This window comes from Pipra filicauda, unplaced genomic scaffold (genome assembly GCF_003945595.2).
Source record: "Pipra filicauda isolate LSUMZ 115617 unplaced genomic scaffold, ASM394559v2 scaffold250_size1122263_pilon, whole genome shotgun sequence".
NCBI classification, from domain to species: domain Eukaryota; kingdom Metazoa; phylum Chordata; class Aves; order Passeriformes; family Pipridae; genus Pipra; species Pipra filicauda.
This window is the reverse complement of record NW_024104366.1, coordinates 458,910-484,289: the sequence shown is the minus strand read 5'-3', so window position 1 is coordinate 484,289 and position 25,380 is coordinate 458,910. Positions and strand designations below refer to the sequence as shown.

Below are 25,380 nucleotides of genomic sequence, written 5' to 3'. Positions count from 1 at the left end.
GCCGGGGGTGGTGGCTGGTGCCGCCCCCGAGCGGGCTCCGCCACCCTTCTGCCTGGGAGGCGCGAGGGCGTGCTTTGTGTCGGCGTTCCACCTGCAGCGCTGTCGAGGAATTGTTAGGGGTGGAAGGGACCTCTGGAGATCATCCAGTCCAGCCCTCCTGCCAAGGCAGGGTCACCTCGAGCAGGTGACACAGGAACGCGTCCAGGTGGTTTTTTAATATCTCCAGAGGGAGAGTCCCCGCCCTCCCTGGGCAGCCTGTTCCGGTGCTCTGCCACCCTCAAGGTGAAGGAGTTCTTCCTCCAGTTGAGGTGGAACTTCTTGCGTTTTAGTTTATGGCCGTTGCTCCTCATCCTGTTGCTGGGCAGCACCACAAAGTGTCTGAACAATCCTCTTGGCACCTCCCTTTGAGATATATTTATATGCATTAATGAGATCACTTCTCAGTCTTGTCTTCTCTAAACTAAACAGGCCCAGCTCCCACACTCTCTCTTCGTAAGAGAGATGTTCCAGGCCCCTAATCATCTTTGTGGCCCCTCTCTGGACCCTCTCCAGTTGCTTCTTGTCTTTGTGGTACTGAGGAACCCAGAACTGAGCACAGTACTCCACTCTCCTCTTACAAGGAGGAGACAGTGCTGCCTGTCAGCACCCGCTCTTCACTGGCACTGCTGGGCATCAACACAAGGAGATAGTGGCTAAAAACCCACCCTTCTCCCCTTTCCGAGGTGTACTGAACTCCCCACTACCATCCAAAATAAGGCCCTAGCAAAGCAATAAAGATCAGTGACTTTTAGTGGGAGTGGCCCCCAGCTCGCTCCGAGAGCTCCTCAACAGAGGAGCCCATCCATTTTACATTCTTCTAACTCCAGCTTCTTGAGAAGTTACAGCTGCAAGCCACAGTGTAGCATTTTACATTCATATTCCTTTATTGGGGGGGGGGGGGTGTTTTTCCTGTTTGTTTGTTGGGATTTTTTTCCCCATAAGCCAGAGGCAGAGGTGAAAGGCAGTCAATACTCTGTTGCTACACCAGCGTGACAAGATCACCGCATGAAGCCTCCTCTGCCGGAAACACAGCTTTTGTTCTTCAGCCAGGGTCAAAGCGAAGTGAGGATAAATCTAAATCGCAGATTAGGACCTCTGTTATATGGAATAAAAAAAAGCTGATTCAACAAGTCTAATGTAGATCCACTGGGGAGAGCAGCTGTGCTGTTCAAGGTTAATTTAAAAATAACAGGAGTTTCCTTTATGGCTAAAAAAACAAGCAGTTTGCTTTTATGCTGTGAGAGTTCTTCAGCCAAGTCCCAAAGGGCTTTTGGCAACTGTGCCACAAAGTCAGCTGGAGCAAGGGAAGTGTACTAGCATGCCAAATTGATCTATATATGGAAAAATATTGCAATATTGTGTATTCTTTAAATACTTAAAGACCAAATGGAAACAGGACCCCTGCTGAGGGTAGGGAATTGTTATTTGGACAAGAGTCTCATTTAAAAAACAAAACCACAAGTTCTCCATAAATCATGTTCACAGATCTCAAAACAACTTTTAAAAAAGTTTTTCAACATACTACCATTATTATGATTTTCACCAGAATTTAGGTTACATACAAACTTTGTTTTGTTTTGGTTTGGTTTGGTTTGGGTTTTTTTAATAAGCCAAAATAGTACAATGCTGTTTTTTACTCTATTTAAAATCCTTCTTACCAAAAGAAGCATCCTTCTGTTGAAGTCCAAAAAGTACTATGTCCAAACTAACACCTCCTTGTAATAACTAATATGGCATGGATACAAATGTGTTTGTATGTTATTAAGTTACAGAACAGAGGGTTTACTACATAAATTAACATTGATTTGAAACAGTGCCATTATGAAATTCAGAAGGAAAGCACATAAGGATTTGGGCTATCAAATATGTCTGCTGTTTTGTGAATAGCATTCATAGACTAATTATCACATTTATTTTTAAATGTGTATTTAATTGCTAATATTTTTCCCATTAAAAATTACAGTTGGGATCATCTCTACAGAGCAGTTAAACAAAAAATGGCCCCAAACAATGTTTAGTATTGTAAAACCTGGTGCTGCACATTTAAAACCAGCTTAAAGACAGGAATATTAAAATTAATGTCAGAATTTTTCCCATAGTAGAGAGTCTGTTTTGTCTGCTTATTTTTTTTTCTTTGAGATGTGTAATATTTAGGTGGACAACAGTTCATGGTGTCAGATATCTTTTCAGAAAAAACAGATACTTTGACTTCTGAAGCAATAAAAATCAATTTATCACCCCATTTATACAGAAAGTACTAAAACAGGGTATGGATTAAAAAGTTCATTATAAAATGTAAAAACATATAGTTCAGCTGCATATGGGCATACATTGTTGTGTTAAACATCTATGGAATAAAAAAAAAGAATAAATAAAAAAGATAATGAAACATACCATTAGTTTGACAGATTTTTCATGTAACACCATCATGTTGCCACACAGCTGTTTGTAAGTTGTCCAGCCTAGATCTTGGAAGCTACCAAGAATTGTCATCTAATTAGCAAGACATTTCTCTGTACTTCAGTTTGACATCCTAATCCTAGCACATGTTAAGCACATACAATTGAAATATATTGCGGGCACAAGCATAAGCCTGCAGAACTAGAGTATTGAACTTTTAAAACAAACCAAGAAAACCCCACCAAAACCGAATCCCAACTCTTTTCAAACTTTTGCAAACGATTCAGCACAACAGATGGCCACAAGGATGTGTGCCAGAACATCCGGAGCCAAATGGTGTATCTTTAACTGAGACTAGTAACTTCTCGGGACTAAATACATTCCAGTTTCATGACGTATCAGAGAGGTGTGTTCCTCAAAGGAACTGATTCCACAGTTTGGTTTTCAGATTTAAGACGATGTTTTACTACAAAAGAGAAAAGTTAAAAATTCTATCATGAAAAAACCCCCACAGATCAGCAATTAAATAAGCTATATCAAACCAATTCACATCAGATTTTCATCTAGAAAATTTTAAATAGAAGATAAAGGATTCAGAAATGTTAAGGCCCCAGACAATAGTTAAGTAACTCTGATGCATTAGAAGTATGAGCGTAGAACAGCTTATTCCCTGTTCTCTGTTGAATTCTCTTGACTATTCCTATTATGTGTGATTTAAATAATGTATAATTAGAAGGACACAAAATTTTAATTGTATACAATTAGAATAGAATGAACTTGATATAAAAATAAGCATTCTATGAACCATATTACATTAGATTTCACTTTGGCAGGTGCAAAGGCTGTTTTAAACACTCCCATTTATTCATTCAGTGCAAATCCTTGCAAATAAAAAGACAAGTCATAGTTGCTCTCCTCAGATCCTTTCCTGTGCTTGATGTTGTACAGAAGCAACACAAAGATCATAAAACACGTCCTGCCCAAAGGTAATGCCTTAGCAGTCTTTATGTTATCTTTACAATCCTTCTGTACCAATCAAGAGAGGACACAAAGCTGCATTACAGTAAAACTTTGGAAGTACCAAATATAAATATATGTAATTAAAATCCTTCTTGTGTATTTCTCTAGACTCTTGATATAGGACAAGTAACATTTAAATACAAAGGGCATTTTAGGAGTTTCACTTACAGATTAATGCTTCTGTATTATATTAAGCACAACCTCTTCTACAAGTGACTCTTTTTCAAGATACATCACTCAAACTGAAGTACTGAATATAGTTTTCGAAGTTACAGAACACCTTTTCTTCAAATATCCATTAAACTGAAGCTATTTCTACAATATTGTTTCACCAATTCATCAAGGATCTTCAGGCTACTCAACAGGAATCTGCAACAAATGAAGTAAAGTATTTTAGAGAGAAATAACATATACACAGACCTATGAAAAACAGCAAGCAAACCACTCCATTAATCCTTCAAATGATGTTAAGAGTGGAAGTACAGAATTTTCCTGTCTACAGAGTATGTCTTATGAAGAGACAGATGGGAACCTAGCTCCACACATGTTGAATGTGGTAACCAAAATCAGAACTTCAACCGTCACGGATCTGTGTTGTGGTTTAACTGCAGCCACCAACCAAGTAATACACAACTGCTTGCTCACTCCCCCACCAGTGAATCAAGGTAAGAACTGGAAAGGTAAAAGCTAGAAAACTCATGGGTTGAGATAAAGACAGTTTAATAGGGAAAGCAAAAGCTGCTCACAGAAACAAAGCAAAACAAGGAATTAATTCACTGCTTCTCATGGGCAGAAAGGTGTTCAGACATCTCCTGGAAAGCAAGGCTCCATCACACTTAATGGCAGCTTGGGAAAATGAATGCCATCACTCCAAACAAACATCCTCCCCTTTCTCCTGTCCCTGCCGCTTTATATACTGAACATGGTGTCATATTGTATGGAATATCCCTTTGGTCAGTTGGGGTCACCTGCCCTGCCTGTGTCTCCTCCCAATTTCCCATCCACTCTCAGTCTTCTCACCAGTGTGACAGTATAACCAGCGGAAAAGGCCTTGTCTCATGTAAGCACTGCTCAGCAATAACAAAACCATGCCTGTGTTATCAATACTGTTTCCAGCACAAATCCAGAACATAGCCCATATAAGCCACTGTGAAGAAAATTAACTCTATCCTAGCCAAAACCAGCATAGCCTGTTCAAAGTCAGTAGCTAGCAGTAAAGACATAAAAAATGGAAAAAAAACCAAACCCCAAACACTTTACAGTGTGATTTCTGAAGTCCACTGTTTACAGATTTATAACCAATCAAGGCCTTTATCAGACATGAAAAAAGAGTCCATGTAGTAATGCACTCTGGAAAACTGGGCTATGCAAAATCATTGTAACAATCCACCCTTTGCCAAAATTGCTAAACTTTGTACGATGACAAGACTGGTGGTTTTTTACTGATCTATCTTGGCAGACAGCAGAACATACTGGAAGGTAAATCTCCATGGTTTTGGTGATTCTGGCAGGAAGCTGGAGCTTGTTCTGTCCTGGCTAATATTACAGGCCCTCCTTAAGAAGGATACGAAAGGAAGGCTTTGATAACACAAAAGCTAAAAACTAAAAAAGATAAGTCTCTATTGGGGAAATGATTTAGGATTTGTTTATACTTCATTACTTTATTACAATTTTTGTTAATAATTAAAATTCAGAAGAATAACGGGGTAATTTTATGACTGGCAAAGAGCAAGTGAAGAGTAAGAACAAAAGAAAAGCAAAGCCCACCTTTATTTTGTTATCAAAAGGGGTATGTTTCCCTCAGTTAATTATGAGGCATTCCCAAAGAAAACTATGAATGAAAAAGACTCAGTACTGTGTGAGGGACAGATGTGGGTGACGCTTCCAGTCAACCAAATGTTTTATGGACACTATAGCAAAAGAACATCTTTATTTTGAACCTTACAGTATATAAAATCTCCAAATGACCTTGGAGAATAATTTCTAAAGACTTAGGAAAAAAGGACTTGAGAAAGAGCTGTAAAGCTGGTTTTCACAAGGGAGGGCTTGTTGACTTGGGCGCCAGTGGGTCCTGTGGTGGAAAAGGTTATGAAGGCATGTTTCTGACTAATAACTGTCCTACGCAGCTGCCAGTGAAGAAGATGAAGCTCCAAGCTGAAAAGCTGACAGGACCCGAGCCTGCTGCCCCGATCGACAGCCGGGTCAGGTCGCCTCACGCTGCATTTTCCCTCAGGCCTGCGAGCTCCAGCCGCTGCCGGCCGACGGGCGCTTCCAGACGGCACCGGCGGGCCCGTAACAGCTTAGGAAATGCCCGCAAAGGCCGGGGCAGCGGCTGAAGCCCCGGGTCGGCGGGGCGCAGGAGCGGGGGGCACAGCGGCGCTGCCCAGCCCCGCTGGCACTCGACTGGAAGCGCCGTCGGGCGGGCGGAGGGCGCCGCCGCTGCGCCCCTTCCCTTCAGCCCGGGCTGGTTCCGAGGCTCCGCTGTCCGGCGGCGCGGGGAGCAGGACCGGGATGCAGGGCAGCGGTGCCCGGTGTGCCCGTCAGCCGGGCGGATCGAGGGCTCCGGCCGCGGAAAGGGAGGGTGGTGGCGCCGCCATTCCCCCGCCTCCCCTCGCTTCAGGCGCCCGCGAACGCTCGGGTGCGGCTTTCCGTGAGGTGATGGGCGCTGCAGAAATACCGCAGGTACCGCGCCCGCTCCGGTTCACTCCGAAAGCAGCAGCTCTGAAAGAAGGTCAGCCCCGGCCGAGCAGGCGGAAAGGGGCCGGCTCTGACCGTCACCCGCTCCCCGCGGCCGCCCCGGGCGCCCTCCCTGCCCTGAGGGCTCGTCGCTAAAGCCTCCCTTCATTCCGCTCATCCAGAACCGTAAGACGTTCAAGGAAGGAGTGGTTGAAGATGGGAGCTTAGTGGTTGGGGGGTTTTTTTAGGGTTTTTCTTCTTCTTCTTTCTTTTTTTTTTTTTTTTTTTTTTTTTTTTACTAGCCTTAATAGCAAGCTCCTCGGAAGATCTGAAGAATATTTTTTAATCACAATAGATCCATGTATCTTCCACGGTTCAAATGCTGTTGCTTTGGAACCCACATTAGTTGAAATGGTGAATTCTTGCAAAGAACAGGTGCTTTGGCAGAAGAAAACTTAAGTCCTATTAGGAAGAAAATACTTTAAAGAGGCTAAAAATATAAAATACATGAGTTTGAGCTTTCATTGCCATCTGTAGCTTGGGTATTTCGAGTGGGTTTTGGCTGACAAAATCAGTGGCAAACCTTCCACTTCATTCAGCTGAGCTAAATTTCTTTTGCTGTCCCCTTAATGCCTATAGATTTTGAAATGCTAAATTGTTTTGTATGTTAAAATTGAACATTTCTTGTAGACAAATAATATTTGTAGATATTTCTACTTTGTCCTTTCTCTGCTTTGAAATTTAAAACAAAAAATTAGTCCCTAATTGCATTTGGGAAACTTCGCTAACTTTTTATTCTCTGTAGCTAAAATATGTCTATTGGGTTTGTTCCGTGTATCAAAAGAAAGAACTGTTTGTTTGAACCTTTGTACAGTTTTACGAATGTCTGGAGAAACTCTTGGACGTTATATTTCGACTTTTGTGTGATGTTGCCAGGACGTAAATATGCGTGTGAATGAGAAGAGAAAGGAAACGGAAAGAGGTCTGTCCAGAACTAATTTGGTGGTAAACACGGTGCTTTAGAGTGGTCACTCATTTTTATAAAGGAAACACTGTTCTGAAAGAGCATGTAGTCAACAAAATGCATTAACTTCGAAGCACTACAACATTGCCATTCCAAACATGGCAATTTATTGCCATAAACTTTTATTACAGTTTTTGGAGAAATACAAGGTTGAAATGTTCAGGACTTGTAGCTTTCTGAAAACGTTAAATTAACTGGATTCAAAAACTACTGTGTCCTGAGCCATAAGCACTGCCTTCGCTTGTGGAATGCTCTGAACTAGCTGGTGCCTAATGTTTTGTTACTCTCCAGCAGTATATAATCAAGGTGTTTGAGACAGAGAGATCTGTTGACTGTCAGGGCAATGTGTTCTGGTAGCATTTCAGCTGAGCAAAGAGAATTGGTCCTGAGCACACTTAACTCATTCCTGTTAGTTGCAACAAGTTTGAACTTCCATATGCTAATATGATAAAAGGAGTTAAAATTCCATTACCCTTTTCCGACTAAGCTTTTAAATTTTACCTTGGTATTAATCCCAAACTGCTCATCTTTCACTTGTGAGTATTTAGATTGGAAATTTAGCTGCTTTTGTAGTAGAGGTCTTCCGTACTTGCTCAAATACAGGCTTTTCCACTGTTTGGCTGTTTCTTTATTAATTTCTTGTACAAATCTTAGTGAAATACATTAAGAAAGCGAAGGGAAAGGGAAAGAATTTGTGGGGTTTATTTTGTTATTTTGTTTGTTTGTTTGTTTTTCCTCTTTTTTTTTTTTTTTTAGCAGGGGAGGAAGAGTTGTTTTGTGGGGAACAGGCTATAGGAAGAAAATGTTTGTATTCCTTATTCACAGAAGTTATTAAGCGGTACTGTGATAAATAGCTAATTTGATACTATAAGAAGAATGAGTGAGTCATTTTCTGCTGAGATAGTTACATAAATTAGACACTGGCTTAATAAGCCTCCATTTCAGTGAAACACACTGTAAATTCTTTGTATTCTTGGGTCTTCCCTAACCAATGGAACTCTTTTTTTCCAACAGATTCAATATTTTAAATATCTTCGCTGAGTCAAGAAAATGGTGACTCCTCATTAATTTTATTTTGATCTTTTTCTTTTCTTTTTCTTGCATACATGTACCAATGATGTCATATTCTGCAGTTAAACCCCTTAAAACAGTCCTGGGTTCAAGTTCTGCCTAACGTGCTCCCTAATCACTGCACTGACCTGGTAATGGCAGGGGTCTTTGCTGTCATACTTGATCTCATTTTCAAGCATCAAAGCAATTCATTTTTAAGAGGACTCCCTTCTTCCCTTTATGCAATATTCTGATTTTACAAATTAAAATTAAAAAATATGTTGAGGTATAGGCATGCTTCTGTCATAAAAGAAAACAGACCTGGTTTTGTAAACTAAAAAATGAGTGAAGATAGGAGGTTATGTTATGATTTTGTTGTTGAAATGTCATTAATGTGCATACAATTAATTATGCATCTTAAATATCTGATACTCTTTTCAATGTAAGAACTATGGAGAAATGAATACCTCAAGGGATGTATTGAAAAATATATCTTACATAATCCTACTTTTTCTTGGCAACATTTCTTTGTCTCTCTTTTTTCTTCTCCCTTCTTCATAAGGGGATAGAGAAGTAAGTAGCTGAAGTGATCTGTTGTGTATCTTCTGGCTGACAGTGTGCTGGTATCCTTGTTAAGTGTTAAGGTAAAATGCTTTTGTTTCAAGGTGTTACTTTTAGATCATAAAAAGAATTAAAAATAACTTTACTGATAAGTAAATATTCCTTGAAAAAATCTGCTGCGTTGGTTGTTATAACTTCAGGGTTTTTTAAAAACAATTAGGATAAAACCAGTTTGACACTTTTCAATGGAGGATTAGCAAAACTTTGACTTTCCTATGGCTGAAAAAAAAGAAAATTTTATCTAGATAAAGTGTGGGTTTGTAGTGAAAATGCAAAATGTATAAAACAGGAACTGTTTTCAAGGGATGATGCTATACAAGTTTATACAGCTCAGCCATGGTACTGCAATGTGTATACTCATCTATGATTTAATAAGTGCTTGATTTCTGACAGGTATCTTCCTGAAGAGACTCCATAAAAGTGGAAGTAATTATATCTGTCTAGAGCTTCCTCTAGGAAGTAGTTCTGGGAAGAGTGTGCAGATAGCCAAGATAAGATTACAGGTGTTATAATCCTGTTTTTTTGGTCATCTTCGTTTTTGTTGGGACATGCGCATACTTACTTTGTATTATGTGCAGAAATATTTTAGATGTGTTCTTTTTCTCAAGTGTATGAAAAATAAAAACTAGTTGCAAAAACCGCAATATTATTTCAATCACTGTTGAATCTGTGCTCTGTTATTGGGGGTAAGTTAATTTATGTCTAATTTTCAGCATCAGTGATTTTTTTTTTTTTATTAGACGGTTCTTGTCTTTAGGACAAGAGGGTACAGTCTTAAGCTGTGCCAGGGAAGGTTGAGGTTGAATATTAGGAAGAAATTTTTTATAGAGAGAGTAATCAGGCGTTGGAATGGGCTACCCAGGGTGGATTCACCATCCCTGGAGGTTTTTAAGATGAGACTGAATGTGGCACTTCGTGCCATGGTCTGGTAACCACGGCAGTGTTGGATCAAGGGTTGGATTTGATGATCTCGGAGGTCTTTTACAACCCTGTTGATGCTATGATTCATGTTGTCTCCATTGATAACTATTTAACTTTACTTTCTAGTATCAGTTGCCTTTGAGCAAAGATGACTTTTCTGATAATCTAAGACTGATTTTTAGGTATACAGAAACAAGAGAAACAGGCAAGCCGCTCTATCCTTCCAAGAACGCAAAATCTGACCTGACCTCCCCATCACACCCCTGCATTTTTCAAAGCTTCCTGTTCCTCAGGGCTTTCTAGTAGTTTTACTCCCTTGGAAACCAAGCCATTATCTTGCCCACAAATTAATATGTTGAACTCCTGCAAACCTTTCTTCAATGCTCTCTAGCAGACAACTGTTCTTCTGTCCATTTCTCTGGAGAACCTCACCCCCAGCACTCCTGTCTCTTACACAGTGCCTACAGCACGGCTTTTCATAGTGCTGCAGACAAATCCTATGCCCTACCTTACGGTTCCCAAGCCTGTTTGCATTGATTCCAAACAGCTGCAGCACTTGGAGCAAAGGTTAGCTCTTGCTTGCCAGTTGTAACATTGACAGAATGCGTAGCCCTTTGCTTTGGAACAGGAAGGCTTTCTAATTCCTGTTGTGAATTTTGCTGTTGTAACCATGTTAAGAATGTAGAAAATACAAAACGTGCATATGGTGTGCTATTCCAGTGGAAGTTCTTTCCACTGGAGTTTTACAACCATTATTTATTTTAGGGCAGGATGATCGCCCAACTGAGCAAAACTGCACAACACTGATATCTGTGTAGTACTGTTGGATTTTAGTATCAACAGGTCCTTCAAATCCATGGTAAGGACTTATGAATGTCTATAATGACAATCACAATTGGAAATTTGATGAATGAAGGATCTTTGAAGCTTTATTTCTGTATTTTCTGTGTTTTTAAATTATAATAAGCAAATCTATAAAGTAAAAAATGAACAGCTAGTGTGTCCTGCAGGAATAGCAATGAAATGGAAAACTAAATTTGTTAAATGTATCAGATTGGACTTGCTCTCTGTTGGTACAAAGGTTTATCACAAAATTCAGATGAAGTCAATGTGGATTATAATTATTCACCTGTGAGAGCTTTCAAAGTAAGATAAGGACTTTATTTCTTCCTCCTAATGCATTCCATGCAATAGTTGATGGTAGCAGAGATATGGATACATCTCCCAAATAGACTTCCTGTGAAAGCATATTTTCTTTCAGTTACTTTTTAGAGTAGGCTGCCAAACTTTGTTCCAATCCAGTTAAGAGACAGTGCATGACGTATGATCTAGGTGGCTTTGCTGGAGCCATCATGCTGAATTCCTGGTTACTCTTTGTTCCAGACCTTGGGTTGCACCAAAACATATTAACAGTTATTCCAAACTCCTTTAAGGTTGGGAAAATATTACATTGTACACAAATGACTGAAAGAATATTTTCAGATATTAATTACTGTATATATTTGTGCTTAAAGGTAGTTGGAAACTGATTTTGCATATTATATAGGTATTAACAGATAGAAGAATAATTATTCTGAAAATTTTGAGATTTTTCAACAGTTGAAAAGTTAAACCCTGTTTCAGAAGTGGTTTAAAAGATTGATTCAAAAGAAAAATTTAATTACAAAGTAGATTTAAACATTAAAGTTACACACACAGTCTATCTGAAAGTATATGTGTCTACAGCAGTTATAGAAAAGCAAGTAGTGTAACCAAAGCTGTAGGTTCCACTTGGGAAAAAAGAAACTACAGAAATATGACAGAAGTTCCTATGATCACGAAGGAGGAATGTGAAACTGTTACTTATCAAATCTCACAGTACTGAAACTAGATGGCCCTCAATAAGGTAGTAGGAGGTGAATTTAAAACAGACAAGTAAAGTGCTGCTTTATGCAGTAGGCATTGAACTTTTGGAATTTACTGGAGATTGTGGAGTCAGATACTACAAGTAGGTTCAAAAAGAAATTGTTGTCATAAACAAAATAATTACTTAGGAAGAACAGAAGTAGGCAAATGTGTGCTTTCTAGCATCCCTAACCCAACCTTTTTAGGTGCCGTGGGAGTGTGCTGGGAGAAACTGGCTGGATGTGTATGTTCTCCCTACATTGCATTTGCTTTTGCTACTGAAGTACAGTGCTAGGTGGATCTTTTGTCTGACTTAGGAGTTCTTACATATAAAATCTTCCATTTTTCTGCCCAAAATATTTTTCTACTAGCACTTGCTGGCAATCTCAGGAGCTTCCAATTGATAAGAAATCTGAAGTAATTTCTAAATTGCTTGTAGTTATTTTTGGGGGGTGCATTCATTTTTGCCTTTTACAGGCATTCAGAACATCAGTATGTATTTCTTGCCAGTGTATACTAATGAAAATGTCAGATATTTACCATAAAATAAAACTATCTCATGACTATTGCTTTGACTGCTCTTGAGTGCTTGCCAGAGATTAGACTGTGGGTATAATTTTCTTTTAATAACTTCATGTTGGTAACCCTGCACTCTAGTTTACCCAGATTTATGCCAGAACAAATCAAATATGAAATCTCTGTCTTATTTATTTTGGAATTCTGAATGTAAAATAGCTTATGGATATTTTAAGAGAGTATGTTCTGTGTGCTGTCGTCAACTATAATCTTCTCTTCCTTGTATCAGCACTTGTTCCTCAGTGATATGAATGTTTTTTCTGGAAGATGTTAGTACTTATATCCCACTTAGAGAAATACAAAACAGAGAGCTCAAAAGCACAATCTTTTTTTGTTTAATATTATCTGAACCACTTTTCAGATGACCTTAATTTTCAATAAATCAATTATGTGATGCAAGATATATCCTATGTTACCTATAGCCAGTGGGTTTATACTGATAGAAATAGCAGAATGCCAATATATTTACATAGGAGTCTGTAACTTTCAATATTTTTTACTTATTTGAGCCAGAAACTATTGAAATACTGTCATTTCTGAGTGTTCAGGCACAGCAAAGCCTAATATCTGTGGATATGTATCTGTGTATACATACATACTAATAAATTGGAATTTGGAATGTTGAAACTAAAAAGAAATTGCTTTTAAATAAATAAAAATAGTCCTGAAAGATGTAATATTTTATGCAGAAAGGAGTCTTGGTTCATTTTTTAAAAACATTCTGCAATATTACTTTGAACTTTTCTTATCTGTGTATAACTTTACTAACCTAAGTGTGACTGTCCTTTTTTATTTTTTTTATTTAGTTCCATTATAAGAGGAAAAATCTGAAAAGATACACTGCATTTGTGTAGCAAGGTTTTGATAGTGGGGGGGCTACAGAGGTAGCTACTCTGAGAAGCTGCCAAAAACTTTCCTCCTGTCCAAAAGAGCCAATGCCAGCCAGGTCCAGATCTGCCGCTGCCCGAGGCATATGAGCCCATCAGCAATGATTTGAGAAGGGGAAAAAAGGGATAACAGCTTTAAGAAGGGAAAAAATTGCTGTGAAAAGGCAGCCAGAGAGAGGAATGAGAATGTCTGAGAGAAGCAACTGCAGACAGCAAGGTCAGGGAAGGAGGAGGGGGAGGAGGTGCTCCAGGCTCTGGAGCAGAGATTCTCCTGCAGTCCGTGATGAAGACTACGGTGAGGCAGCTGTGGCTCTGCAGCACGTGAAGGTCAGTGTCGGAGCAGAGATCTACTTGCAGCCTGTGTAGGACCCCATGGCAGAGCAGGTGGATAGCCAAAGGAGGCTGTGACTCTGTGGAAACCTGTGTTGGAGCAGGCTCTTGGTAGGACATACGGACCTGTGGAAAGAGACGCTGGAGTGGGTTCGCTGGCAGGACTTGTGACCTTATGGGGGACCCATGCTGGAGCAGTCTGTGCCTGAAGGACTGCACCCCGTGGAAGGCATCAGTGGAAGAACAGTTTGTGAAGCCTGTGGGGAGGACTCACGTTGGAGAAGTTTTTGGAGGACTGTCTCTCGTGGGAGGGACCGCATGCTGGAGCAGGGAAAAAGTGTGAGGAGACCTCTCCCTGAGGAGGAAAGATTGGCAGAAATGGTGTGTGATGAACTGATCGCAAACCCCACTCCTGTCCCCCTACACCTAGGGGAGGAGTGAGGACATAGAGAAAAACAGGAGTGAAGTTAAGCCTAGAAAGAAAAGAGGAGTGGAGGAAGGTGTTTTAAGATTTGGGTTTATTTCTCATTACTGTGATCTGACTGGTAATAAATTAAACTGATTTCCCTGAATCACCTCTATTTTGCCCACGACAGTAATTGCTGAGTGACTTGCCTCTCCTTATCTTGGCCCATGAGCCTCTTGTCACATTTTTCTCCCCCTCTCCAGCTGAGGAGGGGAGTGACAGAGCAGCTTGGTGGGCACCTGGCATCGAGCCAGGGTCAACCCACCACAAAAGGCCATCTGTCCTTTTATGTCTTCAATAAGTGTTTGAGTGGTTTCTTAGGAAAGATAGCATGTTGTCACTGATCTTTAGAGCCTCCAACAGATTATTAAATGTTCAGGTGCAGAGTGTAGACAGATAGGCCCTCAAGCAGAGTTGAAAATTTAAATGGTTTCCAGTTTGTCTTAGATTGGCTGAAGTAATTTTTTCACATACTTGGAGACAAGCTGAACCTTTGGCCTTTACTCTGGACCAGAATGTGCCAGGTGCCTGATACGACTTTTGCTTAATTCAGCCCACTCAGTCATGTTTTTCTTAATATACCCATTTATGTTATTTTCAGACATTTCAGTTCTTTTTCTCAGTAAAGATGTGTCCAATTTTTCTTTAAGGGATTACTCTGTTCTTGCCTTTGGGTGAAACATATCTCACAGTTAAGACTGTGAGGAATCTTGCAGTGCCACTCTGCAAGAGAAGCAAGATTGCACCTGAGATTAATAGTGTTGTTGACTTCTTTCACAGACTTTTTGCTAATACCTGTCTGAGAAGGTGATTACCTACGGCACTAATTGGCAGCAAAATTAACTCCAAACGGGTACTATACATGAGGTTTGTGGAGCATTCCTCCAAAAGTCCTCAGAACCATCTGCTAGTGAGAATTCCAAGATAACATGCTTCAGGACTTTATTTCAATTTTCACATCCATCTGTTCTGATCATTAGACACATCTGATCTCCCTGTTGGAGAGGCTCCCCCTGACCGAGAGGGGCGGGGTGAGAGGTGCAGCTTCATGTAAGTGTTCCAGAACTCTGACCCCTCTCCTTCTGTCCTCCCCTCAAAACCGAGCAAGGGGTGTGCCTTTCAGCAGCAGGCACAAATAAGAGAGCTGTATTTTAATGAACATAAAGGAGTATATGTATTTTCATTCCAGTAGCACTTTGGGACTGGTGTGTAGCTTCTCAAGTGCATCTGATGCCAGCTTTGCCAAGAGTATGTATAACTCTACCAGCAGGTCTCAGCTGCAAGTTTCAAGGTTTCGCAAGTGCTGGTTAGATTGTGGTATCACTCTAAGCTTGCTGTTCGGGAGGTGTCTTGATCTACCTGTAGATAAAATATGACCTAATGGATAAAAAGTATTCACAGTTTCAATTGTCAAATACAAGTGGATGGAAACTTGATCATGAATGGTTTTGTGTTGGATTTATTTTTGTGAGTTTCTGTCAATTCTAGTGTTAATCAGATAGATATACTGTGAATCACAGTATATCATAGTGGCTTCTTCTACACAGATCTGACAGCAGTGGTATTGACATTTTCCCACCTCTCTTAGCAATATCTCCTTTTCATGTGGTTAATTCAGAAAAGCTTGACTGATCCTTATCTTTACATCATGGCTTAGTTCGTACAACACTGAGTATAACTGACTTTGTATGTAAGTCCAGATGCTATCTGGAAATGTGTATGCTGTAAAACATTATGCTTGGGAGAAAATACTTATTTGTAGGAGAGCAATGTAGTCCCCCTTCTGTATCTATCTGGTCACACTATTTACTGTGTAGATATTTCTAGTTTCTCTGGGCCTCTTAGACAGGTATTTCTGTCTTCCCTCTGAACTTACCTTATGCCTTGACAAGGAGTCTTATGAAAGGTTTTAGTACTTCAATCCTTTTCATAAAAGTAATTCTGTTACATGACTTCATCCTGTTGCTGACAATTAGATTTTTCCTTTTGAAATGTTCAGAATGCTTTTTGTTTATGTTGCTGAAGACTACATTTTTATTACTTAAAAAAAAAAAAAAAGAAATGGGAGACTTTAATCCTTACTTTGTTATACTCCACAGGAGTATATTTCTTTCTCATCTAGGAAAAGCATACTTGCAATTTAATGCCAAGGGAGCATTACATATGGTCACTTTCTTTTATTAATATTATATTCTTGCTAAGATCATAATTTGCTTAAAAATTGATTAATATGATTTGCAAGACTACTGAGCTCTTGTCGTATATAAACTTTTTTAAGCTGTTAAACCAAATACTAATAGAGAAGAAAACCTCCTTGAACAAGGAATAGAAAAGTTGTGTAGGACTTTCTAAAGGAGAGAACTCTTTTGTGATTAATTCAAGTGAATAAAATAGGAGAAATTCAACAAAGCCAGATAACACTGTAGGTTCAGGAGAAAGCACATCCCCAGAATGATCATCATGAGCTATGCTCATATAGTATTGGCTGTCCCTAAAAGTAAACCTTCTGCTTTTCCAAAGTAGCATTCACCACTTAAGATATGGCCTCTAGAGAGCAAGTGAGGGTGATCGCGAAAATCCAGCTGCATGTTTCACTTGCATGTTTCACTAAATTCCTTATGTTACAAATAAATTTTTGTATAAAGAAATATGCCTTTCTTCTGATACCTTTAGTCAGGGATATCTCACATCTGAGTATCATGGCTGGGCTTCGCGAACGAAGATTTGGGAAGGGCTCTACCCACGTTTGTTACAAGCACACTGGTGGCTAAAAAGGCCAATACGAGATAGACACGTCTGGTTGCAAAAGGCACAGCAGAAAGACTCCTTAGGTGGTGTATTCTGCAAGGCACGATTCTTTCTGCGTTGTCTTTTCTCCTCAAGAGCGATCCTGCGTGCTTTCTTGAAAGCATCAGCAGCGTTATAGATGGTGTGTCTCCAGGCCTCCCGATTGGAGGCCAGAGTAGACCAGTTATGTTGATCAATGTGGCTGAGGTTGAGATGTTGTTTCAGGGAGTCCTTGTATCTTCTCTTTGGGGCTCCTCTCTTGTGGCAGCCAGTGGCAAGTTCACCATAAAGCAAGATCTTAGGGAGGCGGTGGTCCTTCATCCTGGAGACGTGCCCTGCCCAACACAGCTGTGTTCTCAGTAACATGGCCTGAATACTCGTGATTGCTGCTTGTTCAAGAACAGATGTATTGGTCACATAATCTGACCAGTGGATGTTTAGGACTGTATGGAGACAGCGTTGATGGAAGTGTTCTAGGAGTCGCAGGTGGTGGCGGTACATGACCCATGATTCAGATCCATATCTTGCCAGGATTTTGCCAGCAATGGAGAGCAGAGTGATACCACGGTAATTTGAACAGTCTGATTTAATTTCTTTCTTCTTATACAAGGTGATGATGACTGCATCACGAAGGTCTGATGGTAGTTCACCTAGTTCCCAACAGCGCACCACAAACTCGTGAAATTTAGCATGGACTGCTTGGCCCCCATGTTTCCAGACTTCAGGTGGAATTCCATCAACCTCGGCTGCCTTGCCAATTTTCACCTGTTGTATGGCCTTAAGGGTTTCTCCTAAAGTGGGGGCAGTATCCAATTCATACTTCACCGGTTGTTGTGTGATGGACTGAATAGCTGAGTATGCAGTAGTTTTGTTTATGTACTTAATTTATAATTTAGACTATAAAAAATGAAGTACATCTGAGTATGCAGTAGTTTTGTTTATGTACTTAATTTATTATTTAGACTATAAAAAATAAAGTTTGCCATTAATTCCATAATTTATGTTTGCATCACTTATTTTAAATAAACTGCATTACCTGTAAGGAAAGACAATTAAGCGGTTAGTTTTAGCTAGAAATGTTGGAAATGCAGGGACTGAATTGGAGCTGAGAAATACAAAAAACTTATTTTGCTACAAAATTTTCTTGTTCTTCTGCCCTCAGTACAGAAGATAAGTGTATCAATATGCAACTTAAATAAAAATTTGTGTTTCTGTGTGTAAGTAGATTTATTTAATTATTGTAAGTACCATAAAATATTGTGGTTTTTAAAAACACCTTCTGCTACTTTATTAATCTTTTATTCAAGAAATATTTTTTCTCATTTAATATTTCTGATGACTAGAGTGATTTTTTTTATATATTAATTAGAAATTTTCACTTGAATAGGAATCTCAGTGAACTTTTTATCCAATATATTCACGCATTGAAATTCAACACTATCTCTAGGATTATAATGTACCTTTAAAATGAAATATTCAATCACTTTACAAGCCTAAAAGTAGGTAAGTAAAAGCACCTGTAAGAGTTGAAAGCTTGTACTGTAGGTGTAACAAATTCTACATACCTCTTTCTTGTAAGGATCTCAAAATAAAGTTATTAGTATTGCTTTTGTCATGCTGAGCTGAATTGCTCTTAAAAGCTGCGCAGAGGAAAAACAAGGGTTAGGAGGAAGTTGCACTCCAGCAGGGTTTTCAAATAAACAGATACATTTTGTTTCCCAGGAACGGGTCTTTAAGATTCCAGGGGTCCTTGTGACTGCTAGAACCACACAGTATGCGTGTACTGTAACTCCAATTCTATTCACAGCTGAGGGAGTATTATTCAGGTGGTCTGTGATTTTTGGATTCAGATTAGGCTCAAAATTTAGTCTTCCTCAAAAAAAAATAAATTTAGTTTTCTTCAATTATTGAAGTAATATTGAACAGTGTTAATGAAAGCATGTCTGTTTCAATAGTAGAACTGAGTCAGGTAGTTTTTTCTTTCATATATCACTCTGGAACTTGACACTAAAACTTGATATCTAATAGGACCGCCTAATAAATTCACTTCTTAAATTTTAGAAAAATAACCATATCTATATAGAGATACTATAATTAGTGTATACTCCTGATTTTATTCCGCCTGCCCCCCATCACCGATTATGACTTCAGGGTCTCTGCTGCTAATATCGAAAGCAAAACTAAAGGTGCTGTGAAGCGCTGTTTTTAAATGCCATTACAGGGTCTGACCACTGGATGTCAGACACCATCTGTGAATGCGTCACTCAGCTCAACACCATCGACTGCTTTCTCCAGAACCTGTTTGTAAACATCGTGACAAACCACCATCCCCTCCCAATATTGTAGCTGGAAAACCTTTCTTAATGGCAATCATTTCTGTCTTCAGCTGTCTTTATCATTTCCTTTCCATTTGCTGACTTGGTAGTCAAAATACTTCTGTTCTGTGACAAGCATTCATTTGGACTTTCTTCACAGCTTTACTATTTTGCTTTTCTCCTTTAAGTAACAGTTTTCCTTTTTGTTGTTGTTGCAGATTTGTGTTTTTGTGAGGACATCTTAAAACAGGAAGTAATAATGCAAACAAACAAACAAACCAACCCACAAATTCTGGAAATTTCTGGATTCTCTTTTGGTTGTGGCAAAACTCCAAAAGTGTTGTTACCTTCCTAATATTCCTGCATAGTAAGTTGATTTTTCAGGGGTCTTTCACTAGTCTTCAGGCCAGGAGTCTGTTTCTGGACGCAGAATTCTATTTCTAAACCATTACTGTTGTAAAAACGTCTGATCCATCTCCTCCAGTGGTTCTTTCCTACTGTCAGTTTATTTTGTCATCTTGTTCTGTGGCTTGGGTTTTGGGGGGATTTTTTGTTTGTTTGTTTTGGTTTGCTTGATTGTTTGTTTGTGTTTGATTTGGGTTCTTTTCTTTCCTCTATTGCATAATAATATTATGAACTTTTTATTTCCTTGTTCTAAAAATCTTCACTTTTCCTATCTTCATATTCTTCCTCCTAATAACTTGACATGTTCTCTTTCTAAAAGAAGGGTTATGACAAAATTACAAGAATAGTTCTAGAAAGTCAGACTTTTTGTTCACCTTTCCTTCTCTGATCAGCCATTACAGAATGTCCAGCGAAGAATATATGAAGAAGGTGCTAACATGTAGCAGTAGCTCTCTAGGGTGCTCTCCCTGCCTCCAACAATTTGTAGCTCTAGGCCCTTTCTTTACAAGCAAAGGTCTCAGTGGTTTGTTATTTTCTTTTCCAAAAATTGTTCAGTTGATTTTGGACCCATATAAACTTTCATGTGATGTGGTAAGGAGTTAAGGAGTTCTTCGGTATACTACATAGTCTGTGAAGTAGTTTTTTCTTGTTATTTTAGAGCCTATAGTGCACAAAAGTTGTTCTCATGCTAAAAAAAGGCAGTGGAAATCATTCCCTATTCATTTTATCTAATCCCAATCATGTTGTAGTAGATCTCCGTTTTACCACTTTGCCAGTCATCCCTTCTGTAAGGTAAAGAATTTTACCATACGTCGTGGTACTTGAAAAGTATTCTATACCTTGATTCCTTGTTACCTCCCTCTTTTTTGTCCTGTCTTGTTCTTATAGAACAAAAATATATGCAGCCTGTAAGATCTGGGAGCTTTGTAGAATCACACAGTGGCACGGTGGTGTTTTCCTCTGTTCCATCTTAGTAATTCCTAGTACGTTTTGATGCTACTGAACATTGAGACAATGTTTTCATAGAACAGAAATCATAACTTCAAGGTTATCTAAGTGTCAATTTTCAATTCAGAGCTTGTCATATTTGTAAAGTTAAGAATTCTTTCACATATTCATCACTTTTTTGTTTTATTGTATGCTGTATTTCATCTGCCATTTTATTGCCCAGTCAGGACTAGAAAGTCGTGTGGGTTTCTTGTTATTTTTTTTGTTTGTTTGTTTGTTCATTTGTTTTTAGTTCCTTGTCCCTGTGCCTTTCATCTTTCTGGAAGAAGTTAGTATCAACATCAGAGCATATTTAGAGATTCCTCTCGGTGTTTACTCACTTTTTCATATAATTTATGAACATAACGAAGACCAAGTAGAGACCATTTTGGGATTACGTTAGTGAAATGCCATTACTAAGGAAACAGATCAAATATCCTTTTACCCATTTTTCTTTTGCTTTTCCATTGGCTTACTCATTTGAGGATCCATATGCCATGGCCTCCTTACTTGTCTTAAGAGCCTCTAGTAAAGAACTAAGTGCCTTTCAGAAATTCAAGGTTGTCTTAACCTGATTTCTTTGTTGAGATACTTGCAGACTTCTTCAGGGAGTTTAAGTGGAAGTAATAATCCTTACATCTATATTCATTCTCTATGATAAGATATGATTCAGTATTCCCAGCAGCTGAAGGACCTTTGAAGAATTGTGATTTTTCAAAGCAGTGAGTCAGCAGCACTACATAGATCCGTTTTCTCTAGTTTAGAACCAGAACTGTGTCCTAAAACTCACCTAGTATAGCCTTTACACTATAATTATGTATGTTTCCTTAGCCATGGCATTATCTATCCAAGTCATACAACTTCAGTGTTAAGAAAAAGCCATGGAATAAGAAGATTATTCTTTAGTGCAAGTGGTTTTGGAAGGAAAAGTGACAGTAGTACTCCTGTGATGTTATGCTGTGTGCTGGCAAACTCTGGTTTTAAAATTTCAGCCTTCTGCACAGTGGACAGTCATTAATCAGAAAATAATTTGAGTAAAAAAAGAAGTCTTCTGTCTTGTAGATAGATAGGTTGTGATTTTGTGGGGTTTTTTTTGTTTGTTTCTTTTTCTGTATGTTTTTTTGTGGTTGGTTGGTTTATTTTTTTTCTTTGGAGCCTTCTTTGATCTGTGTTCTCTAGAATTTTTTTTTCTAGGCTTTTTTTCGTGAATAGTTCACCTGTTGGATTCCTGAAGGCACGTTTAGCATCAACCTTAAATATTATGCTCTGTCTTTTGTTTAATACTTTGTCCTGTGTTTAACTAGAAAACAACTTATACCTCCTTATGTTCTGTGCACCGTTTCTGACTGTTACCATAAAATGTAGTAAGGTGTTTGAAGGAACCTAGTTTCCTTGTTAATAATGGTGGTTCTCTGATCACCATGTACACAAAACCTTCTGCCACTGTATCTTCTGCATCAAAGTTGAAGAGATTTAACTCAGTTTACTCTGACCAGTTCACTCTGAGATATTCCTAAGTCATCGTTTATGAATGTTTTCAAGAATGCCACTGGAGGAAGAATTCCATTCCTCTCTTTGTCCTTGCTCTAACATTTCTTCAATGATCAAACAAAAAAAAAAGAATAAAATTAAACTGGCAAAAAGTGAATTTCCAGCTGATTATACCAGTTTACAATATACTTATATTTGGAAGTAATATTTAAGACAAGCACCAGCTTCAAATGCTCATTTCAGTGACCCTGAGATTTGTTAAGGATTTTGTAAGCTTATCATCAGAGGCTGCTAATTCTGCAAGCAAGAATACACAGAGGTAACTCATAATGGTAAATTTTCTTCAACAAGATATGCTCAAGAATTTTATCCTCCCATTGACTGAGTCTCTCTAGTTTCAAAACTCTCTTGAGGTGCAGATTTGTTTCTCATCATTCACTGGCAGGCTGCAGTTCATTAAAAGCTGCAACCTAAAGAGTGGTATGGAGCAGGAGACTTTGGTTTTTTTCAGGAACAAACCATCAGAGCTTAGTCTGACAATGCTACTCTCAGAAAGCTTTAATGGAAGTTGCATTAGTGTCTGGCAACTGTGGATCTCGTCCAGGGTGATTGAACTTGGTTCCAGTCAAAGGTGAATGTCATGTTTAATAGGAACAATCAAGTTATAATGCCATCCAAAAAATTCAAAGTACAAGGGTCCATATTTCTGTAGTAGTCTTTTCACTTCATATGAGCTTTGTCTCTTCAGATGCGAGTCCTCGTACATGGGTATGGCAAAATCCAGGAGTTGTATGAATGTGTTGAAGATTAGCTCTGTTTTCAGATGTGAAAATTTGCTTACGTTTGGAATCCAAAACCTTACAGGCATTCACTTTCTTTTCCTGTCAAAAAGTGGAAAGCATGGTCCCAAAAAACATCTGATCCTTTATGGATGATTTTTCAGTCAAGTTACTAAGTTTCAGTTCAGTGCTCTTTTATCAATAGAATTTCAGATAGGTTTCTTTAAAGATGTGAAACCAGAAATCTCAAAAGGACATAAGATTTGAACAGAAGCCATAAAGTAGATTTTGAATTTATAGGTCTTTTATTTTTGTATGATGGTTACAAGTATAGATTTTATTTTTATTAATGTAATGTGTTATATCAAAGACTTTAGTCTTCAATATAACCATGATGGCACTGGGACTTGTATCAAATTTAGAGATAATTACTAAAAAGCTTAATTTTAAATTATATTCCCTTTTACACTAAATTTTTTTCAGATTCAGGATCACTAGTTTTCATAAGTAACACCTTATTAATTTAGAAACTGTAGGAAAATAATCTGTATTTTAGCTTAGGTAACGTCTTAGCATGCAAGTCACCCTACCTGCTGAAACTTTATCATTAGTCAGAGATCTAGTGATTACAATCTGAATGATTACATTATGCGAGTTGAACAGTGTTCATAGTGGAAGAGAGGGATTTACACTGGATTTCCTACAGATACCCAGAGAGTATTCATGTTTCAGTAACTATATAGATAATTACAGCAGTGTTCAGTTCAATTTGTTTTGATGCTGTTTTCAAGTAACAGCTTCTAAACATGCTCAACAGTTGTGAAAGTCTTATTTCTTGATTCATACTGTCAACTTCCACACAATATCAAACAACTGTCATCTGTAGGTAAGTACTATAAATAGGTAGCTAGGCTCAGTGATTGCTGCTAGACCAGAATCAAGGCTGGAAAAAAGTTAAGGTGAGCCAAAGCTGAAACAGAAATTAGGAGTAGCACAAAGAATATTTAAAAGAAAGAAAGAAAAAAAACAAAACCAAAAGCATACTCAGGAATCAGACTTGGAATGAAAAAGCCACAGAATCAAAATATATACTAAATAGAAGGACAAGGTAAGAGTTTACTTCAAGAAGCAGTAAGCTGGCAGACAGAACAGTCAGGAGTGGGAAGCAGAATTAGGCAGATATTAACTGGATCTGAGAAGCAAGCCATAGGAATGTAGTTGCACCTGATCACAAATAACGGAGAGCTCACTTGGGTGGCATGTCAGGGTTTGTCAGACCCAACAGTCACACGCACAAGACAGTCTTCAACTGTTCAAACTGTTCAGACTTATTAGGTCTCACCGGAAAAATTCCCCTCCCTTCAGTAGAAATCCAGATTAACAGGCACCACCAGCAACATGACCTCTTGGTTGCTGTTGTTTACTCTCCGTGTGGTTGCTTTGCTTATAGTTGCTTCAGTGGTAGTTTCTTCAACTGGTGTGTCTTTAAAAAAGGGAAAAAAACCCTGAAACAACACTGGAAATTTCAATATCTTTGTAAAGAAAATAATTCTGTTATGTCCCTTTTCTCTGCCTTTTTTCCAGCAATTTTTGAGTCCTGTTATTTTTTAAAAAAAATAAAAATAAAGCAATACCCCTTTGACAGTGAAGTAGCTTTGTTGAGAAACTGGTACTACTGGAAAATTCTTTTACTTTAAGTAGGGCCTGCAGGATAATGATAGAAACATCTTCTAAGAAAACAATGGGAAGGATTTGAATTTTATATGAATATAATAATAAAATTAGCATCATCTTGACCAACATGCAGAGCACACAAGCCAAGACATATACAAGATGATCCACTGGCATGTGGAGAAAACAATATTGGCACTTGTAGTTATTTTCTATTAGAAAAAAATTGTACTAATATACCACTATATATAATACTAATAGTATAAATAATATTAATTGTGTACTAATATGCATTAGCTGTACTAATATAGAAATTGATGCTGGTGCCCTCATTCAGTCAATAAGTCAGATGGTCACAGCCGGTATGGTACACGAGGCATCCTGGGGAGGACTGGGTTTTCCACAATGCAGAGGGATTGACAGTGGCACCCTCATTGTTTTCAGTGTATTGTCTATAGTGCCATTTACATGTGCCTGCATAAGTGGTTTTACAGATTGTACTATCTGTACATTAACCCTCACAAAATGGACAAGTGGCTTAAAAAGATTCCTGCAAAGAAACCACGACTGAAGATAGGAACAAGAAGGATTGAAGCATGGAACAAGAAAATGGTAGAGTGCGAGTTCTTTGTCAACCTTGTGACAATAAAACCAATAGTGATCTGATTGGATCTGACAATAAGTTGATTGAAGACATTAAAAATTACCAAGACTGAAATATCCTGGGAGGAAAGGCTGAGAGAATTGGGTTTGTTCAGCTTGGAAAAAGAGAAGGCTTCAGAGTGACCCAATTGCAGCCTTCCATTACCTGAAGGGAGCCTACAAGAAAGATGGAGAGGGACTTTTTACAAGAGAATGTAGTAATAGGACAAGGGGCTATGGCTTCAAACTGAAAGAGAATAGGTTTAGATTAGATATTAGGAAAAAATTCTTCGCTGTGAGGATGGTGAGACGCTGGAACGGTTTGCCGAGAGATGTTGTGGATGCCCCATCCCTGGAAGTGTTTAAGGCCAGGTTAGATGGAGCTCTGAGCAACCTGGTCTACTGAAAG

At 38.6% G+C, this 25,380-nt stretch overlaps 1 protein-coding gene and 1 long non-coding RNA gene across 2 annotated transcripts; one reads left to right on the top strand and one right to left on the bottom strand.

Annotated features, from left to right (window-relative positions):
- Positions 1-1,948: 1,948 nt before the first annotated feature.
- On the bottom strand, positions 1,949-4,674 carry LOC120323396. The gene is made up of 2 exons (XR_005563785.1): positions 3,628-4,674; positions 1,949-2,905 (listed from the first exon to the last, which is right to left on the bottom strand). It is a non-coding gene; the product is annotated as an uncharacterized LOC120323396 (long non-coding RNA).
- A 1,092-nt stretch (positions 4,675-5,766) lies between these two features.
- On the top strand, positions 5,767-7,227 carry LOC120323394 (cuticle collagen 40-like). Its single transcript, XM_039382021.1, has 2 exons — positions 5,767-6,141; positions 7,010-7,227. The coding sequence occupies exons 1-2, from the start codon at positions 5,767-5,769 to the stop codon at positions 7,076-7,078; spliced, it is 444 nt and encodes a 147-aa protein (XP_039237955.1). The 3' UTR covers positions 7,079-7,227.
- Positions 7,228-25,380: the final 18,153 nt, after the last annotated feature.